This window comes from Sorghum bicolor, chromosome 1 (assembly GCF_000003195.3).
Source record: "Sorghum bicolor cultivar BTx623 chromosome 1, Sorghum_bicolor_NCBIv3, whole genome shotgun sequence".
Classification (NCBI taxonomy): Eukaryota; Viridiplantae; Streptophyta; class Magnoliopsida; order Poales; family Poaceae; genus Sorghum; species Sorghum bicolor.
Genome location: NC_012870.2, coordinates 5420306 through 5442559, shown reverse-complemented (window position 1 = coordinate 5442559; position 22254 = coordinate 5420306). Strand labels below are relative to the sequence as shown.

The 22254-nt window shown below is 45.4% G+C and overlaps 3 protein-coding genes across 6 annotated transcripts; 1 reads left to right on the top strand and 2 right to left on the bottom strand.

Moving 5' to 3' along the window:
- LOC8083942 (protein HIRA) lies at positions 198 to 9943 on the bottom strand. 4 transcript variants are annotated; one of them, XM_021447193.1, is made up of 11 exons: positions 9675 to 9941; positions 9348 to 9596; positions 8049 to 8324; positions 7633 to 7884; positions 7150 to 7547; positions 6086 to 7064; positions 5735 to 5945; positions 5412 to 5646; positions 1124 to 1246; positions 865 to 985; positions 198 to 708 (listed from the first exon to the last, which is right to left on the bottom strand). In XM_021447193.1, the coding sequence occupies exons 2-11, from the start codon at positions 9453 to 9455 to the stop codon at positions 532 to 534; spliced, it is 2880 nt and encodes a 959-aa protein (XP_021302868.1). In that variant the 5' UTR covers positions 9456 to 9596; positions 9675 to 9941; the 3' UTR covers positions 198 to 531. The 4 variants fall into 4 exon arrangements, 3 of the variants coding, with proteins under 3 accessions (XP_021302868.1, XP_021302866.1, XP_002463803.1); XM_021447191.1 differs by having other exon boundaries at positions 9348 to 9565; XR_002447408.1 differs by having other exon boundaries at positions 1124 to 1238; positions 9348 to 9943.
- On the bottom strand, positions 14721 to 17037 carry LOC8084166. Its single transcript, XM_002463757.2, has one exon. It carries the CDS (start codon positions 16281 to 16283, stop codon positions 14928 to 14930), a length of 1356 nt encoding a protein of 451 aa, XP_002463802.1. The 5' UTR covers positions 16284 to 17037; the 3' UTR covers positions 14721 to 14927.
- On the top strand, positions 20602 to 22254 carry LOC8084164 (mitochondrial import inner membrane translocase subunit TIM14-3). Its single transcript, XM_002466318.2, has 3 exons — positions 20602 to 20870; positions 21477 to 21655; positions 21779 to 22254. The coding sequence occupies exons 1-3, from the start codon at positions 20808 to 20810 to the stop codon at positions 21933 to 21935; spliced, it is 399 nt and encodes a 132-aa protein (XP_002466363.1). The 5' UTR covers positions 20602 to 20807; the 3' UTR covers positions 21936 to 22254.

The window sequence follows — 22254 nt, the reverse complement described above, 5'->3', positions numbered from 1 at the left end:
CATAAGAGTAAGGCTGTGACGTCTACATTGTATGTAATTCTCAAAAGAAAAAAAAAGTTTATGGTTTGCCCGCCCGATAATAATTACTGAAATGATCATGTAAAAAATGTCCGTGTCAGTTGTTCTTGAAACAACGTAAGGCAGACAAAGAGTCATGACGACGCAAACCTCCGCAAAAAATACACACGGACAGGACAGCACTGCATACTGAACCATCAAAGACCAACATTGCTTGGGAACAAAAAGGGCATGAGTTTATCCGACCTTCTACATTTTTTACTGTTACAAAATAATCACCAGCCAGGCGACCTCAGCTTCCTTTTTCTACTGTTACACAGCGTTACAGCTAATGGGTTCAAAATCAGTGTTTGCCTGAGGTCGCCTCCCTCGCTAAACAATCTACCAGTTACAAGCACAACTAATTGATTGGTTCATATAAGGACTTATCAAGATTGCTATCCTATCATACTTACCGAGAGGTCAGTAAGTCCCCAGCAACCAGACTGGAGCAGCTACGAGGTGACCACGTTGTCATTGACTTGCTGCTGGTTGTGGCGCCCGTGTGACATCCATTGGGTCAACTTTGCTCTTAGCAGCTTCATACTCTGATAGGAGATCCATAAACTCGTTGAGCAGCCGCTGGACTTTCCGGTTCGATGCCATCGATGGAAGTATGTCTTCCCTGAGAAGTTTGTGCTTCTTCATCCCCTGTCCAATTGGCATCAGTTACTTTACAAACTGGAGATCATGTACGCTAAGAACATGAGAACTGGGCCGTCATCTATTTACAGTTCATGAACCCTCATGGTTATCTAGAAAGAGGATGGATCTAGTATGCACATGGTGAATGAAAGAGAGACTTACGAGAACATCAGGATCCCACGATGGATTTTTGGAATCCATAGATGATGCAGATCCAAGCATACCCATCGGAGGACCTAGGAAGTTCTCACAAACCTCACGTAAACGAGATTCATCTGCCTCTCTGCATATAAAGAAAAATAAATAAAATAAAATAAATGTGTCAGTAAAAATCGTTGCCAACTAATTTCCATCGGACAAAGATATTGACATATTTTGTCAGTCAGTTCAACAGACACAGCTGAGCACACACATAACTAACCTTGCCAGAAACCGTACGTAGGATAGAAGGCATTGGCGATACTCCTGTGGTGACTTCAAAGCCAAAGAAGCAGCCAACTGGGTCTCTAAATGGGCACGTGTCTGCAAACCATCATCTGTAACCCTGAAACAGAAACTCTCTGTAACACTCTCGTGTTAAGCGAACTAAAAATGGGACATATCATCATGAGCATTGCATCAAAAATATGTTAAGCACACACTAATGCATTAACCTAAAATAAGTTTATTTTGGATGAATGTGTTTAGGAATTTAAGTGTGTTTATTTTATGTATGGATGCTTGTTTTGGAGTTTAAAAACGTTGGGTGAGAGTTTTCCGAGAAGCTTAAGGGGGGAAACCCTAGTTTCCAAAACCCTAAATTTGCCCCCTTTTGTGCAATTCAAAAACCAAGCAGAATTTGAAGTTGAGTTTAAAAGCAAAGTTGTAGATCTTATCAAGATGTACAACTTTGGTGTTTTGAGTTTTTGAAGTTTCAGTGCAAAATCCAAAGTAATTTTGAAAATACAGATTTCCGGAAAATGTCCCCTTTTCAAACTTAAATCCCAAATTCAAAATCTGTTTGGAATTTTAAAAAATGGTCAACATGAAAGTTGTAGGGCTTGAAAAGTTGAACAACTTTCATGTTGGGAGTTTTTCAAGTTGTTATACAAAATCAAAAGTAATTTTGGAAATTCTGTTTTGCCCCAATTCAAAAATTTGGGATTAAACTTGAATTTCAAACTGTTTGGCCAATTTAGCTATATTTCCATTCAGAATTAGTTCTGGTCATCAAAACATGTTTTGTAGCCTGCAAAATTTTGCACAAGTTTCTTTTTGGTGAAAATTTGACTTCAGTTCAACTTTTGGTCGATTTTTGCAAAAAGACAGAAAGGGGTAAATGGGGCAAGGGGGGGATAAGCTTTGGCTCCTGTTCATGGCGGTGTACCGCCGAGCGTCGATCGGTGTTGCCGACTCGTGAACTGCCGTTTCACCCTGTCCTAGCGCGTGTCCGCGTCCGTGGCAAGGTGAAGCACCTGCTGGCGAAGTGGAGCGCGACGTGCCTTTCCATCCCGCGCTCACCGACGACATTTTCGCCACCGAAGCACCGACGAGCAGTGAACCATTCCAATCCAAAATTCACCGCCACGGTTGATCCTTGTCCAAATTCACCGCGGGCATATCTTCATCACTTCCTTGCGCATCTCCAGAACCCACCCTTCTTCCCTCTTTCACACCAGAGCACCGGAATTCACTATTCTCCTTTCCGCCGGCGACAGAGCGCCACCGTGGTCAAGCTCGTCGTGGTCAGCCCATCCGGGCAACTTTCTGCTCTCTCTTTTTCTCGTCTTTGCTTCGCCATGACCTTGTGATGCTCATCGGCTCGCTCTTTTCTTCTTTGCTTCACAGCTGTCGCCGGAACATCGTCTTCTTCGTCGGAGCTCGCCGCCGGAGTCACTGGTCGCGTGGACGAGCAACACCCGACTGTTCTTCACTCCTTCTCTCTGCGTCAGCACACTCAGGGTGAGATGCCGATGCTTCCTGACCTCTCCATTCTTTCTCTACCGGTCCAGAGTCACCGGCGTAAGCACCGCCGCGGCCATGTCCGCCGTCGCTCGTGGCCAGAGTTCGTTAGAGCAGTAGAGTGCGGGTTTGATAGCTTGTTCGGTTGCGGGTTGTTTGCTGGTGCTCGTGCTCGTCTCAGTTTGGCTCGGGGTGACCGGAGTTGGCCGGCGTAACCCACGCCACCGCGCTCTGCCGCGCTCTGGACGGCCGGGTGCATCGGGGACCTCACAGTTGTAAAGACGAGAAGAGGGAGGGGTTTGTTTGCAAAGCCGTAGACTCATGTGAACAGTAGTCTGGTCTGCGGGTTGGTTTCTAAGAAAGCCGAGGGCTTTTCTGCAGAACTGCCAGCGCGCGCGGGGGAAGGCCGGCTGGGCCAAGTTCACGCGAGCTGGGCCGAGCTTCTGGGCCGCAGTGGCACAGTAGCAGTTTTCTTTTTCTTTTTCTGCAGTTTTTGATTTATATTTGAAATTGTGTAGTAAATTTTGTGCTAACCCAAAAATTATGAAAATTTTTGTATGGCTTTCTTAAAATGAGTAGAACACATGAAAAATATTAGATTCCATTTTCTGGCAGTTTGTATATATATGAAAATTTGCCCTGTTTAATAATAAATAAATCTTCCATGATTTTTAACAATTTATAGGTATATCCAAAAATCATGAAATTTAATATGTGATTTTGTGTAACTGATATCTAGCTTCATGATTAATTTCAGCTCTGTTTGATTAAATATGCTCTGTTTCTTGATAAAGCTATTTAAAATGCTTATAAAAGAAATAGAAATAATTAATCCCTTTAGGGTTTGGGTGATATTTTGGATTTTTTTTGACAACCATGGTCACTTAGCATGATATGCTCCCTGGTTATGGTTTATTTTCGTATAAATAATCTTTATGATTTGATAGATTCACAATATTGCTTAATAAAGATGATAAAATTTGTTTAGAAATAATCTATGTTTTTGGGTAGCTAAGTTAGTTGTTTCTATACCGTGAAGGTAAATTGTACTCAAGATAATCATAGTTTGTTGTTGTCATTCAAGAACATGTAACCTGTCTTTATCATACCTTGAGTATATCATAATCATGCATATGCACTTTTACGTATAGAATACGCTCCGGAAGAATCTGATCCCCAGTGGGTTTCTTCCGAGTTTGTGGATCCTTCGAGAGTAGTTGAGTTTCCGAACGTCCCTTCCGGTCAAGGCAAGCCCCGGACATTAAACCCTATCCTTGTATTTTCATAAAGTTATTTATATCACTTGAGTTAATATGATACATTAGGTGAATAGGAGTTGAGTGAATCCTATTTGCTGCATTATCTACCTTGATGATTTCCATATTAACCTTGATACCTGCTTTATGAAAATGCTTAGTATGCTTAGCCCTGCTTATTAGATAAGTTTTCAAATGAGAACGTTTGAAGGGTCGTTGTGGAATACTGTTATGGTTAATAATGTTTAAACTTGAGACCGGTCGGTGGACTTGCTTTAAGAATGGAGTCTTAAAGTAGTGTCTCCAACTGTGTCGATTAAGGACCGTACCGTTGATTGGCCTGTTGTGATTGAGAACTTTGAGTACAGCCCACATGCGGCGGTAAGCCTTACCTATAGCTATTCCGATACTTGAGAACGGCTAACCGCGTACTGGGAGTGGAAAGATGGCGAGAGTAGCGTGTACCCACCTTACGGATCTGAGATGACCGGAAAACATCTAGATTGGCTGTAGGATGGTGGTGTACTGTACTCTCGGGTGACGCTGGACCCGTTCTTGTATGGGAGGATCTATAGAAAAGGTTGACATATGCAAGATTAAGTTCTACATATGTCGTGTGGTACTGAATCCCCAGCTGGGTTTAATCGATTCGAATCGCCGTGTTTCCTCGGATATGGAGCCTCAATCCTCGTACCATCATCGTAGTAAGAAGTGAATCTTTGGTATAAGAAAGAGATGATTTGTTTATGCAAGTTGGATAATGATCTTGGCTAGTTATAAGTGATAATCTTGAGTTAAAACTTGAAAGTAGGCTTTAATCTTAGTAAGCTTTTATGCAAAAGAAATACTTGATCTTGTTAAAGCTTTACCTTGAATCCCTATAGCCTGCATACCTGAGTCTTCACCTCTTTTATAGTCGGTTAAGTCTTGTTGAGTACTTTCGTACTCAGGGTTTTATTAACCCATGTTGCAGGTGAATCTCTTGATTATCATTTCGATGGTCATGGTTACTTTACTTTTGTGGAGGAAAGTGACGATGAGGTTTCTGATGTGTGACCTTGGGCAAGTAAAAGTCGTTGTGTGAATCTATGGTTTATGTAATAATAAAGTTCCGAAGTCTTTATGTATCAAATACTTATGGTTTGTAAACTATGAACTTAAGTTTCAATCTATGTTATGTAACCTTTCCGCTTTTACTCTGATTTCTCTTATCTATGAAATGTTGTAATACTGTGATGCTTGATGAGGGAATTCCTGAAAAGATTGTTACGTGGATGATTCGGGTTTCCCGAGGACACCCGACAGACTTCTTGAGTCATTTGGAACTCGTGCACGTCGATCAGAAGTCTTTGGGACAATGATGTGTGCATGTGGGCCATTTAATTCAGGAGGTTCTGCCACACTCTCACATCAGTACGTTTAGAGCAAACTCTGATATGTAGTACATTAGCATGGCACAGACATAATTTCAAGTGTTCATAAATACTAAAGCAATCAAAGTGGCATGCTGACCTGTTCCATATAGGCTTTCTAGCCATGAACTTGCCTAGATCAATCTGCAACTTGCCTAGCTCTCCACCTTGGGGGGAACTAAATGAGCTAGCAAAATTTGATGCTGGAAAACAATCATCGGCAATCCTTAACCAGCACTTCATGCTCATGTCAAAAAGAAAAGTATGGCGACTGGCAAGAACAACTAAGGGAAAACCACATCTTGAGAATTTAGCGGATATAACCTTTACTGCACCTGTCAACAAGGCAAAGATGACTACTAAGCACAGAATAGCCATGTCAGGCTGTATGTGGAACTGAAGACTAGATGCACAAACAGTTACCAGCATGATTAGCTGACGACTCATCTGGAGATGCAACCAAAGAAGCCAATGAGTCCTGCAAAATGCAGGTCCTGTTATAGAGGTCCCATATGTACATTACACCTCTTCTTGTGACAAGAAGCAATTTCCAGCAGTCGTCACAGTCTATAAAAATGGCTGCAGACCCCATCATCATTGCCGGCATTGCTCGCCTTCCACATTTTGTGTAAACCTAGTTAATTAAGAGCAGTCGATTGTGAGAACACAGAAGCCTATTCCAATAATAATTGACTGGGGTTACATAGTACTCATTTTCAAAATGGAAGGAGCAGTTTGACCTGGCATGATCTCAGATAAGAAAATATTGCTCACCTGCAGGTAACCATCTTCACAGCCAACAGCCCAGAAATTTGCATTTCCTGCCAAGACAGTAACCTTTGCAGATATGCGATCCAACCAAAGAGTTTCTGTTCCTCTTGTACACCTTATCTCAGTTTCTTTTGTTGAAAAGGCACCACCAACACCAATCATATCACCTGCAGCGCGTTCTACAGGCTTTGCTTCAAGGCAGACTGGCAAGGAATCCTCATTGTCTTTCTTATCTAACACATGTATAGAAAGTGAGGCGCAGGTCAAAGAGCCTGGAACAACAGATCCAATGCGTTCTACACTCAACATTCCATCACTCCCAGCACTGGCTGAAGCTTTTTGAATAACAAGACTCTCCGTAATGTTCGCCCTTGCTGTAACACCAGAGCGATCCTTAACTCCAGAGTTGTTACTGTTACTGTTACTACCATAAGATGGTCCTATCCCATTCATTCGCTGATCTAGGGATGAAAAATCCACAACCTGGTTCTGAGAACGGCTGGGTATGTTATCCTGGTTGGAAGGAAATCCAACAGCCTCTGGGATTATTCTTTTCCGGCCATCAGGACGCCGGTATTCCCTCTGCTTCACTGGACTAGATAACCGAGTAACTTTATTCATATCTTCAGCAGTAGGACCTGATGTTTTCTTCTCAGCTTCAGGCAAAGCAGGTTTCTTACTTTGCACAACAGGAGCTGGGTTAGGCACATCTGAAGAAACTTTTGGGGGTGCTTGAAATTGCTGGACAATGGAAGTCCCCTTTTTGCTAGCTGATTGCTTTGCTGATGCTTCTTCTAGCAGTAACTGTGCAGGGCTTTCAGCCAGATTTGATTGTCGTCCTCTGACATCACCATATCTACTCCTCTTCAATTCATCCAGTTCAGAATCACTTAACTTGTATCCAAGCTCCTTTGCTTCAAAGTGAAAGTTGGCAACAGATCCATCCAAGGAACATGCAAAAAGTGAATAACCATCAGGGCTCCTGTCAGTGAAAAGCACATTATCACCATGAGCTTGGGTATATGGGTAATAATAACTATATAGAGGAACAAATGGAGATGCCTTACCAAGATAAATCAACCACACTTTGAGAGAAAAAATGCTTAGCAACAAACAATGGCCGCGCACTCGCTGTTGTCCAAACAGTAATTGTTCTGTCCTGACTTCCAATAGCAATAACATTATATGGTAGCTGTTCTTTTGATAATGTCTTTGATGTTCCATTGGCCCAACCAGCTGGTGCAGCTTTTGTGTCTTGACCATTTGAGAAATTCTTACGAAACATTGAGTTATTAAACTTAACGACCACGATAGGTGCGTTATGCCCTAGAAAGTCAAAGGTAGCAGACCACTCGCCTCTTTCAAGCACAGGGGCTGAATGCCTAGGTTTCTGGAAGCCGTGAGTCGTAGTAATGAAGTGGCCACAAGGTGACCATGCAAGTCGCCTAAAAAATGTTGAACCAAGCTGCAGGAAGAAGGAAAGTAAGAAAGGATTGCATTGAGGGCATGTTGATCATAGTAAATTATAAAATTCAGGAAACATAACATACAGATTTTTCCCAATGGCCTTCTGTCTTGTGAGCAAGACTCCAGTCGCTTGTACGCCATATTATAACAGACTTATCATCTGATTGGCTTGCAATGAAAGAGCCAATAGGATCCCAGGTAACACCTTTGACCAAGCTGGAATGCCCTCTCAAGACGGCAGTGCACATACCATTGGTCATGTTCCATATGTGAACAGTATTATCCAAGCTGCCACTAGCCAATGTTGAATCATCGGGGGACCAATTAAGATCTACCTACTTTAGGCATAGGAAAAAAAAAAAAGGGTGTTCAACAGTTAGACAGTTACAATAACAAAATAATAAGAGCTAAAGAAAGAGTAACAGCACAAATTCTACAAATGCTTATTTAAGAAAAACTAGGCAAGATATACAGCATGGGTGCAATGGAAGATAATTACCACGTCTGCAGTATGCCCTCTTAAGGTCATAACAACCTTCCAATTCTCTACATCTGGAGGTTCCCCACTACCAAACTCAGATGTTCCAGAACCAGCTTTTCGTTCATGAATTAGGATAACCTGATCATCTGATCCAGAAGCCAGATAGCGACCATGCCTTGCCCATCTCACACAATTTACTGATCCAAAATGATCACGCATTGTAGCTAGCAACCCTTGGCTGGAATCATTGTTGGCATTATTCTTATCCACAGATTTCATGCTCCATATTCGAACCTATTGCAACACCACAGCAAATAAAAGGAACTTAGAAAGGAGGTCACTTATGAATGATAAAAGGAAAATATGAAACAGTGGTTACATCTCAGTATCACGTAACAAGTTACAGACAGATATGTGTTAACATGACAAGAAACCACAACCAACTAAATCTTAAATTTTTCAATTATCACTCAACAACGAAATTACCAATATTCTCAATACAGAATCACATCAATGTCAAACCTTAAGTATGAAGAACACTCAGTAAGCTATATAAATGAAAATGCAACATTCTACCTAATATGAACTAAAAACAACATAGTGAACCCCATGAGATTAAAATTTGGGACGATGAATAGTGACTTCACAATAAATGCCAGTTGAAAATCCAGTCACTAAATCGCTAATTCTACAATTAGATCAGACATACTGCTAATGGCAAGGTTATGTAGCCAACCCAGGAATATCATCCTGACCTAGGTACACAGGGGTCATTTTCGACCCCACCATGTAAAAACCTCTCACAAGTAGCATATCACATTCCACAACATGTCGACAAGGGAACTTTGTGACTATGCCCAAATTAATACCTTAACCAAACAAGCTGGACCCAAGAATGCAAGGGAATGCTCATAAGGTACTAGTAGTGGAGGACTCAAGAGAGTTCTAGAGCCTAGGCAGAGTATGATGAATGTTTGATATAAAATAATCTGTTTTCAAGCCTTAAGATAAAACTAAAATTCAATTGTGTGTTCGCCAAGGAGTCCGGCGGCCGGTCAGCCAGGGTCACCTAGCGGCGAGTCCGCTCTGGTTACATGCAATCCTTAACCTCCAAATACTTTCAGCTGGGGATATCACTGAAGCACAATTAGCACGCAAGTGTTAACCTATTATATAGCACTGAAAAAGGCCAAGACAGGGCAAGTCAGCAGGAAAAAAATGAAAAAGATAAAAGAGAAAGGGAAAATTACAGTGCTGAGCTCGGACTAAACAAGAAGCAAGTAAAGGAAAAACAACAAAAACAAAAACACAAGATACCTTCTGGTCGCCGCCGCCAGTGGCGAAGCGGAGGCCGCCGGGCTGGATGTCGATGGAGAAGATCTGCAGGCCCTCGTGGCGAATCCAGCTTGGCTTCTCCGTAATCATCTCCTCAAGCCCTAGATTCCTCCGTAATCATCTCATGACACCTCTATATGAGATTACACGCTGCTCGTGCATTACAGTCCCAAACCGACGAGACCATGATGCCCAAAACCCTAGAATTCGGCAGCAGCGAGCAGGGGACGACTGATAAAGGGAATACGTTGGGCAAATCGGACAAGACTAAAGGTTTAAAGCTTGGAGGAGTAGGGATCCGGAGGTTACTCGGCGGCGGCGGGCGGATTCGATCGGCGCGGCGGCGGCGGAGCGAAGAACACGGCGATGGGGACGAACGTGTTCGTCCTGTTCTGGTGAGAAAGGAACAAAAACCAAAACGAACGGAAAACGAAAACGAATTCGAATGAAAATTGAACTGAATTGGAAAGTGTGAAGGAAAGGCAGAGATGTGTCGACAAATTAATTTGCTTTTTGGTCCGTTTTTTTTTCTCTCTCTCTCTCTCTTATACATACCGTACAGTGAAGTTGCATGCTTTAAGATTAGTACTTTGGAGAAGGAACATTGGATGGCAGTAATTGTAATGTAGAGCACGTGTATTCTTTGCTTGACCTCTAGTACTGTCTTTCCTAAATGTAAAGTTGGTTGATGTTTTGTTGATTCAATTATTTATTTATTATATCATACCAGAGCTTGAATTCACAAGCTTTGCAATTGGCACTGTCAGATACATTGTTCACACGTAAGAAATTGAAAGGCAATATGCTTGCTCAAAGGATTATCAAGCATAAGAGGCATCCACCGTATTCTCCATGACGTCTCTTCCACCCCCCCCCCCCCCCCCCCCTTTTCTAATGTGAATGAATAAATAAATTAGTAATATTAAGGCCTGAGACATATACTGTACCTACATGCTGAGAAAATAAATATTATGCATAATTACGAGAATGAAAATAAATAAGACAAACAAAATCTCTTGGATCGGACTAGATAGCCAACAGTCGCTGCTGATTTCTTCACCAACGGTGGCAGGCAAAACAGAATTAGGGCTCGCTATCCTCCGACTATTAGTGCAAGTGTGGAACGTGTGAGAGCAGAGAAGGTTGTACTGGGCCTTGTGCCATTGCTGGGCCTCTTTCAGTTTTCTCCATGTCTTTTGCCACGCTGACACGCTATAGCAGTCCAAGCATAAAAGGATTTGACACACAATTCAACCCAAAAATACTAGCCAAGATCTTTAAACTTAAAAAAAACAAATCGAGTAGCAGAGCTACCGATTTTAAAAGGACATCCTTTTGTAAGAGAAAAAGCAACAAAATATCACACCACGTGGTAAACACAAGTTCTAAGACAACAACTCACACCTCAACAAATAAGAAGACCCAAACAACACGGCCAATTGGGCACCACACGCACCACACAACAAAACAAAACAACCAAGATCTCCATCGCTAATTTATCTTCATTGATTGCTAGCCGATAAACAGTTACACCACCATTAATTGTTTAAATCCTCTATGAGTCTTGACACCTTCAATGGCCTCACAACTCCACCAGCTCATGAGTTTTTTTACCCGTCTGCATCAAGGCTTTTCTTTGTATCTACTAATATAATCTGATAGTATACTCTGATGCGTGCCGGCGGCTAATAGAGACAGAGATCTCAAGCATGTCGCATGCATGGACCATCATCACGGAAGCATCTGTGGATTAGAAAGAGGCCAAGTGTAATCTGCAATCTATCGCTGCTTGTCCATGGGAAAGCAGAGCACAGAGGTAGTGCAAGATCAGCCAGGGATTACTCGGGAGTCAAAGAGTCAAGAGATGTTTTCTTTTTTTTGTTCAGGAACTTCTTGTTAATTAATTACAGTAGTACCAACTAGGGCCTTGTTTAGTTTAAAAAAATTGTAAAAAAAATTCAGATTTTCCATTACATCAAATCTTGTGGCGTATTAAATATAGATAAAAACAATAATCAACTACACAGATTGTCTGTAATTTACGAGACGAATCTTTTGAATGTAGTTAATCTATGATTAGACAATATTTATCAAATACAAACAACAGTGCTATAATATCTATTTTTTTTTAAAAAAAATGGAACTAAACAAGACCTAGCTAAATATTCTGCGCTCGGATCGTTCTTGGCTTGTTGTCACCCAAGCGGGGCATTAAAAGCATCTTCAAGAAATAGCCAAATTATTTTTTTAAAGATAAATTTAGTTATTGTTGAAAAAAAAAACATCTCCAGTAGACTCTATAAACGACTCTTCAAATTTAGTAGCTCTTCATTCCACCTTATTTGCTCTTTACTTTTGATAACCTTCCTCACTAACCATCTTTTATAGAGTTTGTTGGAGTACTCTAATATTTTTTTTGTTAAATTTATTTTAAAGAGTATCTAAATCAGTAAATTTAACTAGTGTTTTTTGCTAATTTCTTGGGAATGCACTGATGTGGTCTGGATGCCTCTTCTTTTGTGGCTCTTTTGGGACCTGGGCCTGTGGTTGCTTTCACTGCCTACTCCTTCTAGGTTAGTTTAGTTTCTAAAAAATCTTGTAAAAATTTTCAGATTTTTTATCACATCGAATCTTGCGGCACATATATGGAGCACTAAATATAGATAAAAAACTAATTGTATAATTTGACTGTAATTTGCGAGACAAATCTTTTTTAAGCCTAGTTAGTTTATGATTAGGTAATATTTGTCAAATATAAACAAAACTATTACAATGTCTATTTTGAAAAAAAAATGAACTAAACAAGAGTAGTGGCGTCGCAGTCTTGAGCACCTTTGGATAGTAGTGGAGAACAATGCGTGAGTCAGTGCAGCAGGGTGCATCAAAATTGCCGTAACCGTCCACTTACTCTAACTTTGGAAGGATAATAATGCTGGGCCACTGCACCGCAGGCCCATTCTGGCCTTGCCAGACCACCACCTTATTTGTTTCCTTTTTATGTTGAGCCACTGCATCGCAGGGCCATTTAGGCCTTTGGCAGACTACCATTTTCTTTGTTTCCTGTCCCTTTTTAGATTTTCATTGTTTCTGTCATTTTTCGTGCGTCAATATAAAAATGAATTACAGACAAAAAAAATAATTATATTGATTTCAAATTAACAGTATTACATATATTTATATTGGAGTATTGGAGCCAGCGCATCGGTTGTTGCAGTGTTGGAAACAATGCTTGCACATTCCCTCTCCTAATTGAAGCATTGGTTTTTTTTTGCAAGCGTTGAGGCGGATGCCATAAAAAACTGGTGTCCACAATCTACACAATAAGATGGGAACCGAACTTTTTTTTGTTATAGGGTTAGAGCACTCACAATACAAAACTCTATCACAGAGTGCAAGACAATTAATTACATATTATTTATAGTATTTTGTTAATGTGGCAGTATATTTATTGGAGAAAGATGTAGAAAAAATAAGACTTCAAGTCTTATTTAGACTATAAGTCTATATTGTTCGAGGTAATAAATAACTTTATACTCTCTATAATAAAGTCTGCATTGTGAGTGCCCTTAAGGCATCGCTTGTGGGGACATGGATGAATAGATTGTTGTAGTGTTGTGGCTGCCGCTTCTGGAGATGGCGACCAGCACGGTGTCAAGCACGTTTGGCACGCCAGAAATGTTAACCAGAATCGCTCACAATAATTCTCGTTTTTGCACAAACTTGGTTTATGCACTAGCTCCTGCACTTTACACCACCCCCACCCATCCACCACCACCACACTCCTTATCCCCCCAATCGTGTAGGAGCTCGTGCTCGTTCTCAACACCTCCTCGCACCCATTTGCCACCTCCTAGCCTTCCATGCTTCTCTCAGGTCGTTACAGCATGGCAGGGCAAGTGTAGCGCATGGCATGGCAGTGCAAGGCGAGCATGATAAAATCTAACATGGCAACGCGTGGGTGTAGCACCACATCAACGGTGTGACATAGGCAGGGAAGCATGCGTGGTAAGGCGAGCACGATGAAGTGGCTATGCAGGTGAGGGGGGAATGTCCCTTGTCGCTGGAGCGAGGACCAAGGGCGGATCCACGGGGTGGGCTACCCGGGCTGCAGTCCCCCCTGAAGTCTGATTTATGCCTTAAAATTAATAGTACTTAGCTTCAAATTACCATTAATCTCTAGCTTTAGGGGGTGTTTGGGACTGTTCTGCTTCACGTTTTCACCTCCGCTTCACGTTTTTTAGCCAAACAGTTTCAGCTCCACGCACTCAATTCGAGAAAAAATGGTAGAGTTGTGAGAGCACCTAAAGAGATACTCCACGAACTCTAGTTTTTTGTGGAGCTGCTCCATGATGGAGTTAGTAGAGCATAGTTCGTGGAGCTGTGCCAAACACCCTCTTAGTCCTAAATCTTCACTATTTAACCCTTCCTTTGCCCCAATTCTGAATCTACCCCTGGCGAGGACAATGCGGTCTGAGGGTGCATGGACTGAAATGGTACGATAATGTAACTTTAGAGAGTTGAGTGTGAAAATTACAAATGCCAGGACCATAATAAGAACTTGCGACAAGTTGCCAAATTTTGCTATTTGCAAGTAACAATACTCGGATGAGAACTTATGACAAAGTTTAGAGAGCCAAACGTATAATTTTCAAACAAGTACGGAGACCTATATGAGAACTCTCGGGAAAAATTAAAGGATTGATAGTGAAATTTGCTCTTTCAATATATATATATATATATATATATATATATATATATATAAGTTAATATGATGTTGCAAAAACCTTCAGTTTCCTCTTGTAACACCGTGGTAAAAATAGCTGCTAGGTTTCTGAGAAAAGCTGCATTCTTTTTTTTCAGTAATATATATGTCAAATTTTTTTTTTTAATATTTATATCTGCAATAGGCCTAAATGATTGTAGCTAAAAAATCGAACTTATATCAGCCAATATGTCAATATATGTTCGATCCTATTGGGCGCCAGCTGAAAGAACAAGCTGCCCATACAGAAGTTAACACTTAACAGTGAACTCATCCTAATGCGGCCAATGAATGGTTGTTTCGTGTTAGAAACAACTATTCCTGCCTTTACTTTTATTAGCACCATCGCAGTTCGCTTTATTCCCTTTGCCACTCTCTTTTCACAGCGAGTGATACAGCTTTAGTACTAGTTTAATTTAATGGACTTTCGTAACACTCATCAGTCATATCGATGTAATAAAAAAATAGTCACATCTGTCTTATCTCATTGAACATAGGAACCGACGAACATCCACATCCTAGAGTGTCTGATTTGTTAGTTTGTTACCATCTAGATTAGTCATAAAAATCAACTGTAGAATTCAACTTCAGTGTGAAGAATTTGCCCAGCAATGAATATAGGAGTATATATATAGGAGTATAACTGATGAAGCAAGTTGGGATTAATTATGTACAACAAACAGCTCGGAAAAATTACGTTAATTTCTCCACACGAAATCATGCACAAGCACAAGCTCGATTATTCTGTACGTAGATCTAAGCAGCGAAGCAAGGGCGCGCGAGCCACCGAAAAAATTCGCTCAAGATGCCACCACCTCTTCCTGATCGTCTGGAGGCTCCATGAACACCACGGGCGCGACCAGCGCGAGCGTGTTGGTGTGCGCGGCGTACTCCACGGCGCTCCAATCCTTGCCGGCCGGCTGATCCGGCAGGACGGCCTCACGCCGCCGCCGCGTCACCGTCTCTAACGCCACCACTCTCCTGCCGGCCAGCAGCACCACCTCCGCCTCGGCGCCCTGGAACGGCAGCAGCCTCACGACGTCGCTCGGCACCCGTACCATGCTGTACCTGTTCGCCACGGCAAGGACAGCCCCCGCGCGCTCCACCTCTGCCTGACCCGCCGCCTCCTCCTCCTCGTCGTCCTCGGAGTCGGACAGCTCGTAAGCGAGCTCCGGTTGCCAAGGCCGCTGCAGTATCTCGGCAACAGAGACCGCGGCGGCCACCTCCCAGCCACCGTGCCTGTCGAGCCGGAACACCATGACGTCGCCGCCGTCGCGCACGGCGCAGTGCAGCGTGCCCGCGGCCGAGCCGATCTCCCACTGGGCGCTGTCCCCAGGGCACAGCGCGAGGTCGACACGGCCCGTGACAGGGTTGTACCCGACGGCGGTGCCGATGGCCGTCCGCCACCACGCCGTCCCGCCGGCATCGACGCCCGAGGAAGGGACGAGCCCCTCGGCGGGCGCGACCGCGTCGGCGACCCACCACACGCCAGTCCCAGACGCGAACACCGCGAAGCAGTAGATGCCGGAGCCCGGCTCCGACTCGAAGGCGCAGACGAGCGCGTAGTCTCCGCGGAAGTTGTAGACGCCGGCGTCGAAGAGGACGACGACCGCGGGGCGCGGCCAGGTGATCCGGCACGGAGGGCACGGCACGCCGTGCCAGGACCCCGTCGCCGGGTTGCACACGAAGTAGGCGTCGTCGGCCGGGGAGAAGCAGCACGCGAGGCCGTGCGAGGACGACAGCACGGTGGGCGGCGATGAGGCCGGGAGGAAGGCCAAGGCCGGGGACGGCACGGTGTCGGCGGCGTCGAGCGGGAGGAAGTAGCCCGCGGTCGTTGGTGCGGGCGCGACGAAGAGGCCTGAGGCCCTGCGCGGGGTGGCGGCGTGCGCGACGGCGAAGAGCGGGGACGCGAGCGCCCGCGCCCACGACGGGTGCACCAGGCGGAGGCGCGCCGCTGCGGCCGGCGGGAGGTGCACGAGCGCGTGGTCGCGGACCACGGTGGCCAGCGGCGCCCGGATGGCGCGCGCGATCGCGAGCTCGCGCTCCAGCCGCAGCCGCCGACGCGCCGCGTCCCGGTCCCGGAACGCGCGCTGCTGGTGCTGGTGCTGGCCCCCGTCGTCGCTCGACGGCGCTGTGTCCGCGCCGGCGCCGGACATGGCCGGCGGTGCAGCGGTGGCGGATCGGCGATACGTATGGCTGGGTCCCGGGCGGCCGAGGCCTGAGAGGCAGCAACCGTCTTGGAAGTCGGCCGATCGCTGCTCGTCTAGTGCAGTGCACTTGCAAAGCCAGTCGACGGGGGTAGTGGAAGCGGACGTGGGCGGCGGAGTCGTGGAAATTGCACGGGCGTTTCGTTTTCGTTGCGGCGAAGGAATCGCGCGGGCCCTGCGTTGACGCGTGCCGAGGGGTCAGGTCAGGTCAAGCAACAGGAGCAGAGGGTTTGGGGGGTTTGCTTTTGTCGTGCACTGGCCGCCGGCGCGCGTCTTCGTCTCGGCCTCGACGGTACCGGAGCATGAGCCGACCGCGGGACTGGCGGAGGGTGCGACGACGGCACAGGCTGGTTCCGGCGGACTTGTCAACGTCAACGACGGCAGACACGTTTCCGCGAACCTCCAATCCAATCCCCAAATGTGCCGGCAAATTCGCCCTTGCACCCGCGATATTTATTTTACCAGGTTTAATGATGCATCATAATTGCCGTTGTGGTGGACCGAGTGGAACAACCCGACACTGCGTGGTTACACCAGCGGTTGGTTGAAAATCGCCATTCTAGACTTCTACTCCCTCCATTTTCGTTATAATAAGTCAAACTTTCTTACTTTGATCATCAATTTCAAAAACGTATGTAATAATGCTTTTTTACATGTCGAATTTAACTTTGTCGTAAATCAAATATTTTTTTTTTATTTTTACCAAAAACAATTGTTCTATCTATGACATTTTGGTTAAGAATATTTAATTATTCTAAGTTCGAATGTGTTTTATGTTATTCATTTACAATTGTATTTTTTTTACTTTTATAGTAGAACATCCATTGCTCTATGTTACATTATGAACTATTCCATAAAATTGTTCCACGGTTCTCAACTTTTTTTTTTGTAATACAAGTACATGTGTTTTTATTCAAAAGTTAATGGTTGATAGTACAAGTCAATTGCTCTATAAAAGGCTGGCCACGCCGCTCACAATCCTTTCTCTCTCTCTCTCTCTCTCTCTCTCTCTCTCTCTCTCTCTCTCTGTTCGGGCCGCTGGAGCCCAAAAATTTCCTGTCGCAGAACCGGCTTGGATCGCAGCCATCATCTCAGCTTAATTTGGGGTTATTATTGAAAACGAAAACATATGGCAGACTCGTAAATAGCTTACTAGAAACATATAAAGGTACGGTAATTACTATCTATAAATACAAGAAAGAACTTTTAGACGTCTAACCGAGCTGAAATCTTATATATTCAAATTCTAGTCTGAGCCGATCTCTTCCGACGTGGTCGACGATGACGCCACCCTAATATATAATAATAATCCCCAGCATGCCAAATCGATCCTTCGTGAACCCCAACCCCCCTGATCTGATCAGGAAACCCCACGTCACCTGCAGTGCGTAGAAAAGCAGCTCGACGATATGGGTTCACGGCTACCGGCGACCCTTCCTATGGATCTCCTGCTCGAGATCATCGCGTGCTCCGACGACGTCACGACCGTCGTTCGCTGCGCCATGAGTTCCAAGACCCTGCTCCGTGCCATGCTCGCCTTCCTCGGCGACCGCGCCAAGGCCAACGGCGGATTCGACCCGAGCCTCCTTTTGGCGGTGTCCTACCGGCTGGCTGCCTGCAGGCACATCAACAGCAATGAAGGAACGGTCATCAGCCGCCGCACCGACGACGTCGACTCCATCGTCGTCCAGCCAACCGGTGGCCTCCGTCGTTTCAGCACCGATCTGCTGCTTATGGGGTCGTCGGAACCCATGTCCTCCCGCGACGGCCTTGTCGTTCTGTTCCAGAATAAACGGCGGGTAGCCTCAGTCGGCGACCTCGTTCTCTGCGACGGGATACTCGTCGCCAACACCATCACCGGCCGTGTGACCTCGCTTCCTAGCATGGGGATGGGGCAGCGAGATACCGGAGGCATGTACCGGCCTGCCTTGCTCTCCATCGATGGTGCCGGCCGCTCCTTCGAGCTGCTTGTCATGTACCAGCACGACGACGACTGGAGCCTGGGAACCCAGATCTTCTCGTCACGGGAGCACGAGTGGGGTGGTGCCCGCATGATCCATGTCCACAACATGCCTCCACTCATTCAGCGCTTCAAGGAGGCAACACCTACTGCCCCGGTTGTCATGGGGCGCAGTGTTCACTGGCTCTGCTACACCCAGCAATTGATCCGACAACCCAACTGGTTCGCCGACAGAGACCTGGTCATCCTTGCCGTCCATGCCGAATCAGCACAGGCCACTGTGATCAAGCTGCCACAAGAGTTGCTTACAAGGATAGGGAGGCCTAGCAGCTGCAACGGCCCAAACCCTGCGAAGAGACTCATCCTGGCTACCACTGCCATAGCGCAAGGAGAAAGGCGATTGAGCTTAGTTGTTGCAGAGGCACTTGTGATATCAACGTGGACACTTGTCACCGACGAGGGCTCAAGCATCAGCTGGAGTCGGCAGGTGGTGATCCGGAGGCAGGAGATTGACAAGCCACTCGCCTATGTTCTTGATGCATACCAGCCAATCTCGTTTAGTACGTTTGGGGAGAGAAGTGGCACCGTGCTCTTCTGGATGTGGAGGATTGGGCTGGTCCAGCTCAACCTTAGTACTAAGAAGGCCCTGGTGCTCTGTAGGGACAATGACCAGCCCATAAATGGTATATCACAGCCACTATTGCATGAGATTAACCTTGTATCTATCCTGAAGTGTATGAAATCTTTCTGAATTAATTTGCTTATTTCTTTTCTCATGACATGTCACTCAAATGTTAATAATTAGTTGATGTTTTTGTGCATGGAAACCCACACGTAGTAGAATATTTGACCACTCCTGAATTTTAAAATAATTTCAGACAACACTCTTGTACAATCAAGTAAATTGTTATTTTTTGTGATTTGTGATTTGTGTCTTTGTATCATAACATATCCAATTTTTGTCCTTGTCTGACATTTTCCATTATTTCGACACTGATCTGCTTGGGGTCGTCTGTCCTCCCGCGACGGCCTACTCGTTTTTCTTTGCCACTGGATATACTACTCGTCTACACCACCACCACCGCCCATGTGACCTCTCTTCCTAGCATGGGGCAGCGAGTAGTACCGTAGGCATGTACTCATCACCGTAGTACAAGCCTGCCATGGTGTCTGTCGCTCCTTCGAGCTGCTTGTCATCATGTACTAGAACCCTGACCAGTTGGGATTGAGAACCATGGGCCCGTTGAGAACCCCCATGATGCACTTCAACTGAAAACTCTTCTTCATCGCTGGACCCTAAATATCGAAAATGAATTCTAACATTAAGCACAAAACTAGAGTGTATCCACGAAATCATTTTCCTGCCCCTACTACGGCCCCAAGATGACTGCAATACATCTCATTCACTAGAGCGATAGAGGTCCGGGCCAACTTACCATAGGTTGGTGCCGCTCCCCCTTTAGGTCGTCGCTGGCCTGCCATGGTGCCGCCGCGCCGCAATCTGGGTGCCCGGGCGACACCTAAAGAGGAACCTGCTACTGCCGATGAAATCCCGAGCGCCTTCGTGCTCGGTCCTCCCTGCCCACGAGTTCGCCACCACCCCGCTCCCAACTCGTCTTCTATCCGGGTTCACAAAGATATGGGGAGAGAGCGAGTGGAGTTGGGAGTGAGATAGACAACTTTCAAGGGGGGTTTTGATAAAAATGCAATGGGCTAAGCTTTCATCAGCCCAGGTGGCATGGACACATCGACAGCTACGGCTGGCGTGGCTGACTTTGGACCATCAATGCACTACGAGAAAAGATGAGGGACCTGGATAGTCGAAATGAAAGTTGGAGGAGGAAGGTGACAAAAAAAATCTCAATTCAACTTTTCGTTGCTCTTTTTTTTACAGCATTCTTTTTTTGTTACAACATTCATATACGTGCAAGACATATATTTGTTTAAATATAAAGACATATATATAGATAACATAAAAGCATTATTTTTGTAAACCCTATTTTTTGAGTTGATTTTATAAACCCTATATGAGACACCGTAGTTTTTTTTAGGGTATTCTACGGGCCACTGAATAGAGTCTAGCTGAGTTTCTTTCTGACCCAAGCGAAGCCCATCATGGGCTTACTATAGCCCCAACTGGGCCGTGCCGACCCGCAGACAGAATCGACCCAGCCCGTCTTCTCCGGAACCATCGAGAGGCCACCGGCGGAGAAGCGAAATTCCTCTTCGTCTTGGAATCCTACTTGGGCCCCTCTTCTTCTCTCCCCTTTCTTCTTCTTCTTCTTCTTCGGCAAGAAGACCGACCCCAACTTGCAGCCGGGACAGGTGACCGCCTCGCTCTCCACTCCTCCTCTTTCTTGCCGCGCAAGAACGCGCGCCGCTTTTATCTACCGCGGCCGCCCGCCCCGCAGCCCCCAGTCCGTTCACGCTCCTGCTTGCCCCTGTCGTCCTGCGGTTTTGGCCTGACTGCCCCCGGCATCCCTCCCGGCGGCATCGAGACGACCAGTCAGTCGATGCTTCGCGAGCTGGAACTGGACGCCGGCCGACCCGCTGCTCAACCCGTCGAGTTCGACATGGTACGTGCTAGCTCTCCTGTCCCGCGCCGTTCTCGTTCGATTTTGCGGGCTGCCCGGTCGTTCTGCTTGTACCAGCGTGTTGGATTGCGGTGTGTCTGCGGTCGGAAGAGCGCAATCCGATCCGAGGTAGGAAACCGGCGTGTTGGATTGCGCTTGCTCTTCTCCGGTAGATGATCCATGATCCGTATCTCTCTGCTTGGTCCCGTCCCCTGATTGTAGTCTGTTCCTCACTCAGGATAGCCATGTGTGGTTGGATAGAGTGATACCATAACAAGCATGGGATTTTACTTGCTGTTTGGATCCAATGATGCTTATAACCTGGAGCGGGAATAATTCACGCACACAATTGCTCAAATGTGTTGTTCCTAGTGTCTGAACTCCGAAAGTTGTAATATCAGTAGCAGGGCTTGTTTCCCTGTCAGACAGACTCTGGGAAGCAGAGCTGAATAATTGCAGTTTTAAGCGTTAGGGGCTTGATCATTTACTTAATTTCTTCGCAGGAGTCTCTGACACTGCGTTCCTCTGTGAACCGTCATTGAACTCTGATAATTTTATGATTGTCATCTGACCCTTTGCTGGGACAATAACATTATCTTGTACCAACAGGCTACTCCCCTGATTGCTGGGTTGTCAGTGGCTGCTGCTGCATTGGGTGGACGATCCATGATTAGAGCATGGCAAGCCTTCCAGACCCGGGCAGCAATGCCACGGGTGCGCCGGTTCTATCCTGGTGGATTTCAGGGGGAAATGAATCGAAGGGAGGCTGCATTAATCCTTGGTGTAAGGTGATTGTTTTTATAATACCTGTGTTTGTAAACTGAGTCATTCCTGTGGAGAAGAAGGGAGAGAACTGCTGCAGCTTGTTATTGTTGTCGCTAATTCTGTATACTATTTCCTGGTTGTTTCAGAGAACGCGCTACACTGGATAAGATCAAGGAGGCTCACAGGAGGGTCATGGTAGCTAACCACCCTGATGCTGGTGGCAGTCATTACGTCGCCTCAAAGATCAACGAGGCAAAGGACATCCTAATGGGAAAGGGGAAGCCCGGGTCTTCGATGTTTTAGTTGACACAAATGAAACGATGCCCGTTTTGCTGTGACATGGATATGGATGATGCTGTAGCTTTTTCTTCCAGAGGGAATGACAGTTGCACGTTGCACATTTTTTAACAATGGTGTGCTGCCTGTACCATATATCTAAACAAGGACTTATTGTCTGGATCATAAGTTATTTGTTTGACCTGATTGACAAGAGTAACCATGTACATATCTCAGAGGCTCCAATTCTTGTCTAGATGTCTTGCACCTTTGTTTCTTGAACCTCTCTGATGCATAGTTGTCACAATTGGATTCGCCCCTTCTAAGAAGATAATATTGGAGTTTT

Bases quoted from the DNA above. Each gene is read 5' to 3' on its own strand.
- LOC8083942 (XM_002463758.2), bottom strand. From the start codon at position 9,455: ATGATTACGGAGAAGCCAAGCTGGATTCGCCACGAGGGCCTGCAGATC. The intron at 7,548-7,632 runs GTATGTTATGTT...TTCTTCCTGCAG, and splicing joins AAGGCCATTGGGAAAAATCT to CTTGGTTCAACATTTTTTAG. The intron at 1,247-5,411 runs GTCAGCATGCCA...TTTCTGTTTCAG, and splicing joins AGAAAGCCTATATGGAACAG to GGTTACAGATGATGGTTTGC.
- LOC8084166 (XM_002463757.2), bottom strand. From the start codon at position 16,283: ATGTCCGGCGCCGGCGCGGACACAGCGCCGTCGAGCGACGACGGGGGC.
- LOC8084164 (XM_002466318.2), top strand. From the start codon at position 20,808: ATGCTTCGCGAGCTGGAACTGGACGCCGGCCGACCCGCTGCTCAACCC. The intron at 20,871-21,476 runs GTACGTGCTAGC...TTGTACCAACAG, and splicing joins AACCCGTCGAGTTCGACATG to GCTACTCCCCTGATTGCTGG. The intron at 21,656-21,778 runs GTGATTGTTTTT...TGGTTGTTTCAG, and splicing joins GCATTAATCCTTGGTGTAAG to AGAACGCGCTACACTGGATA.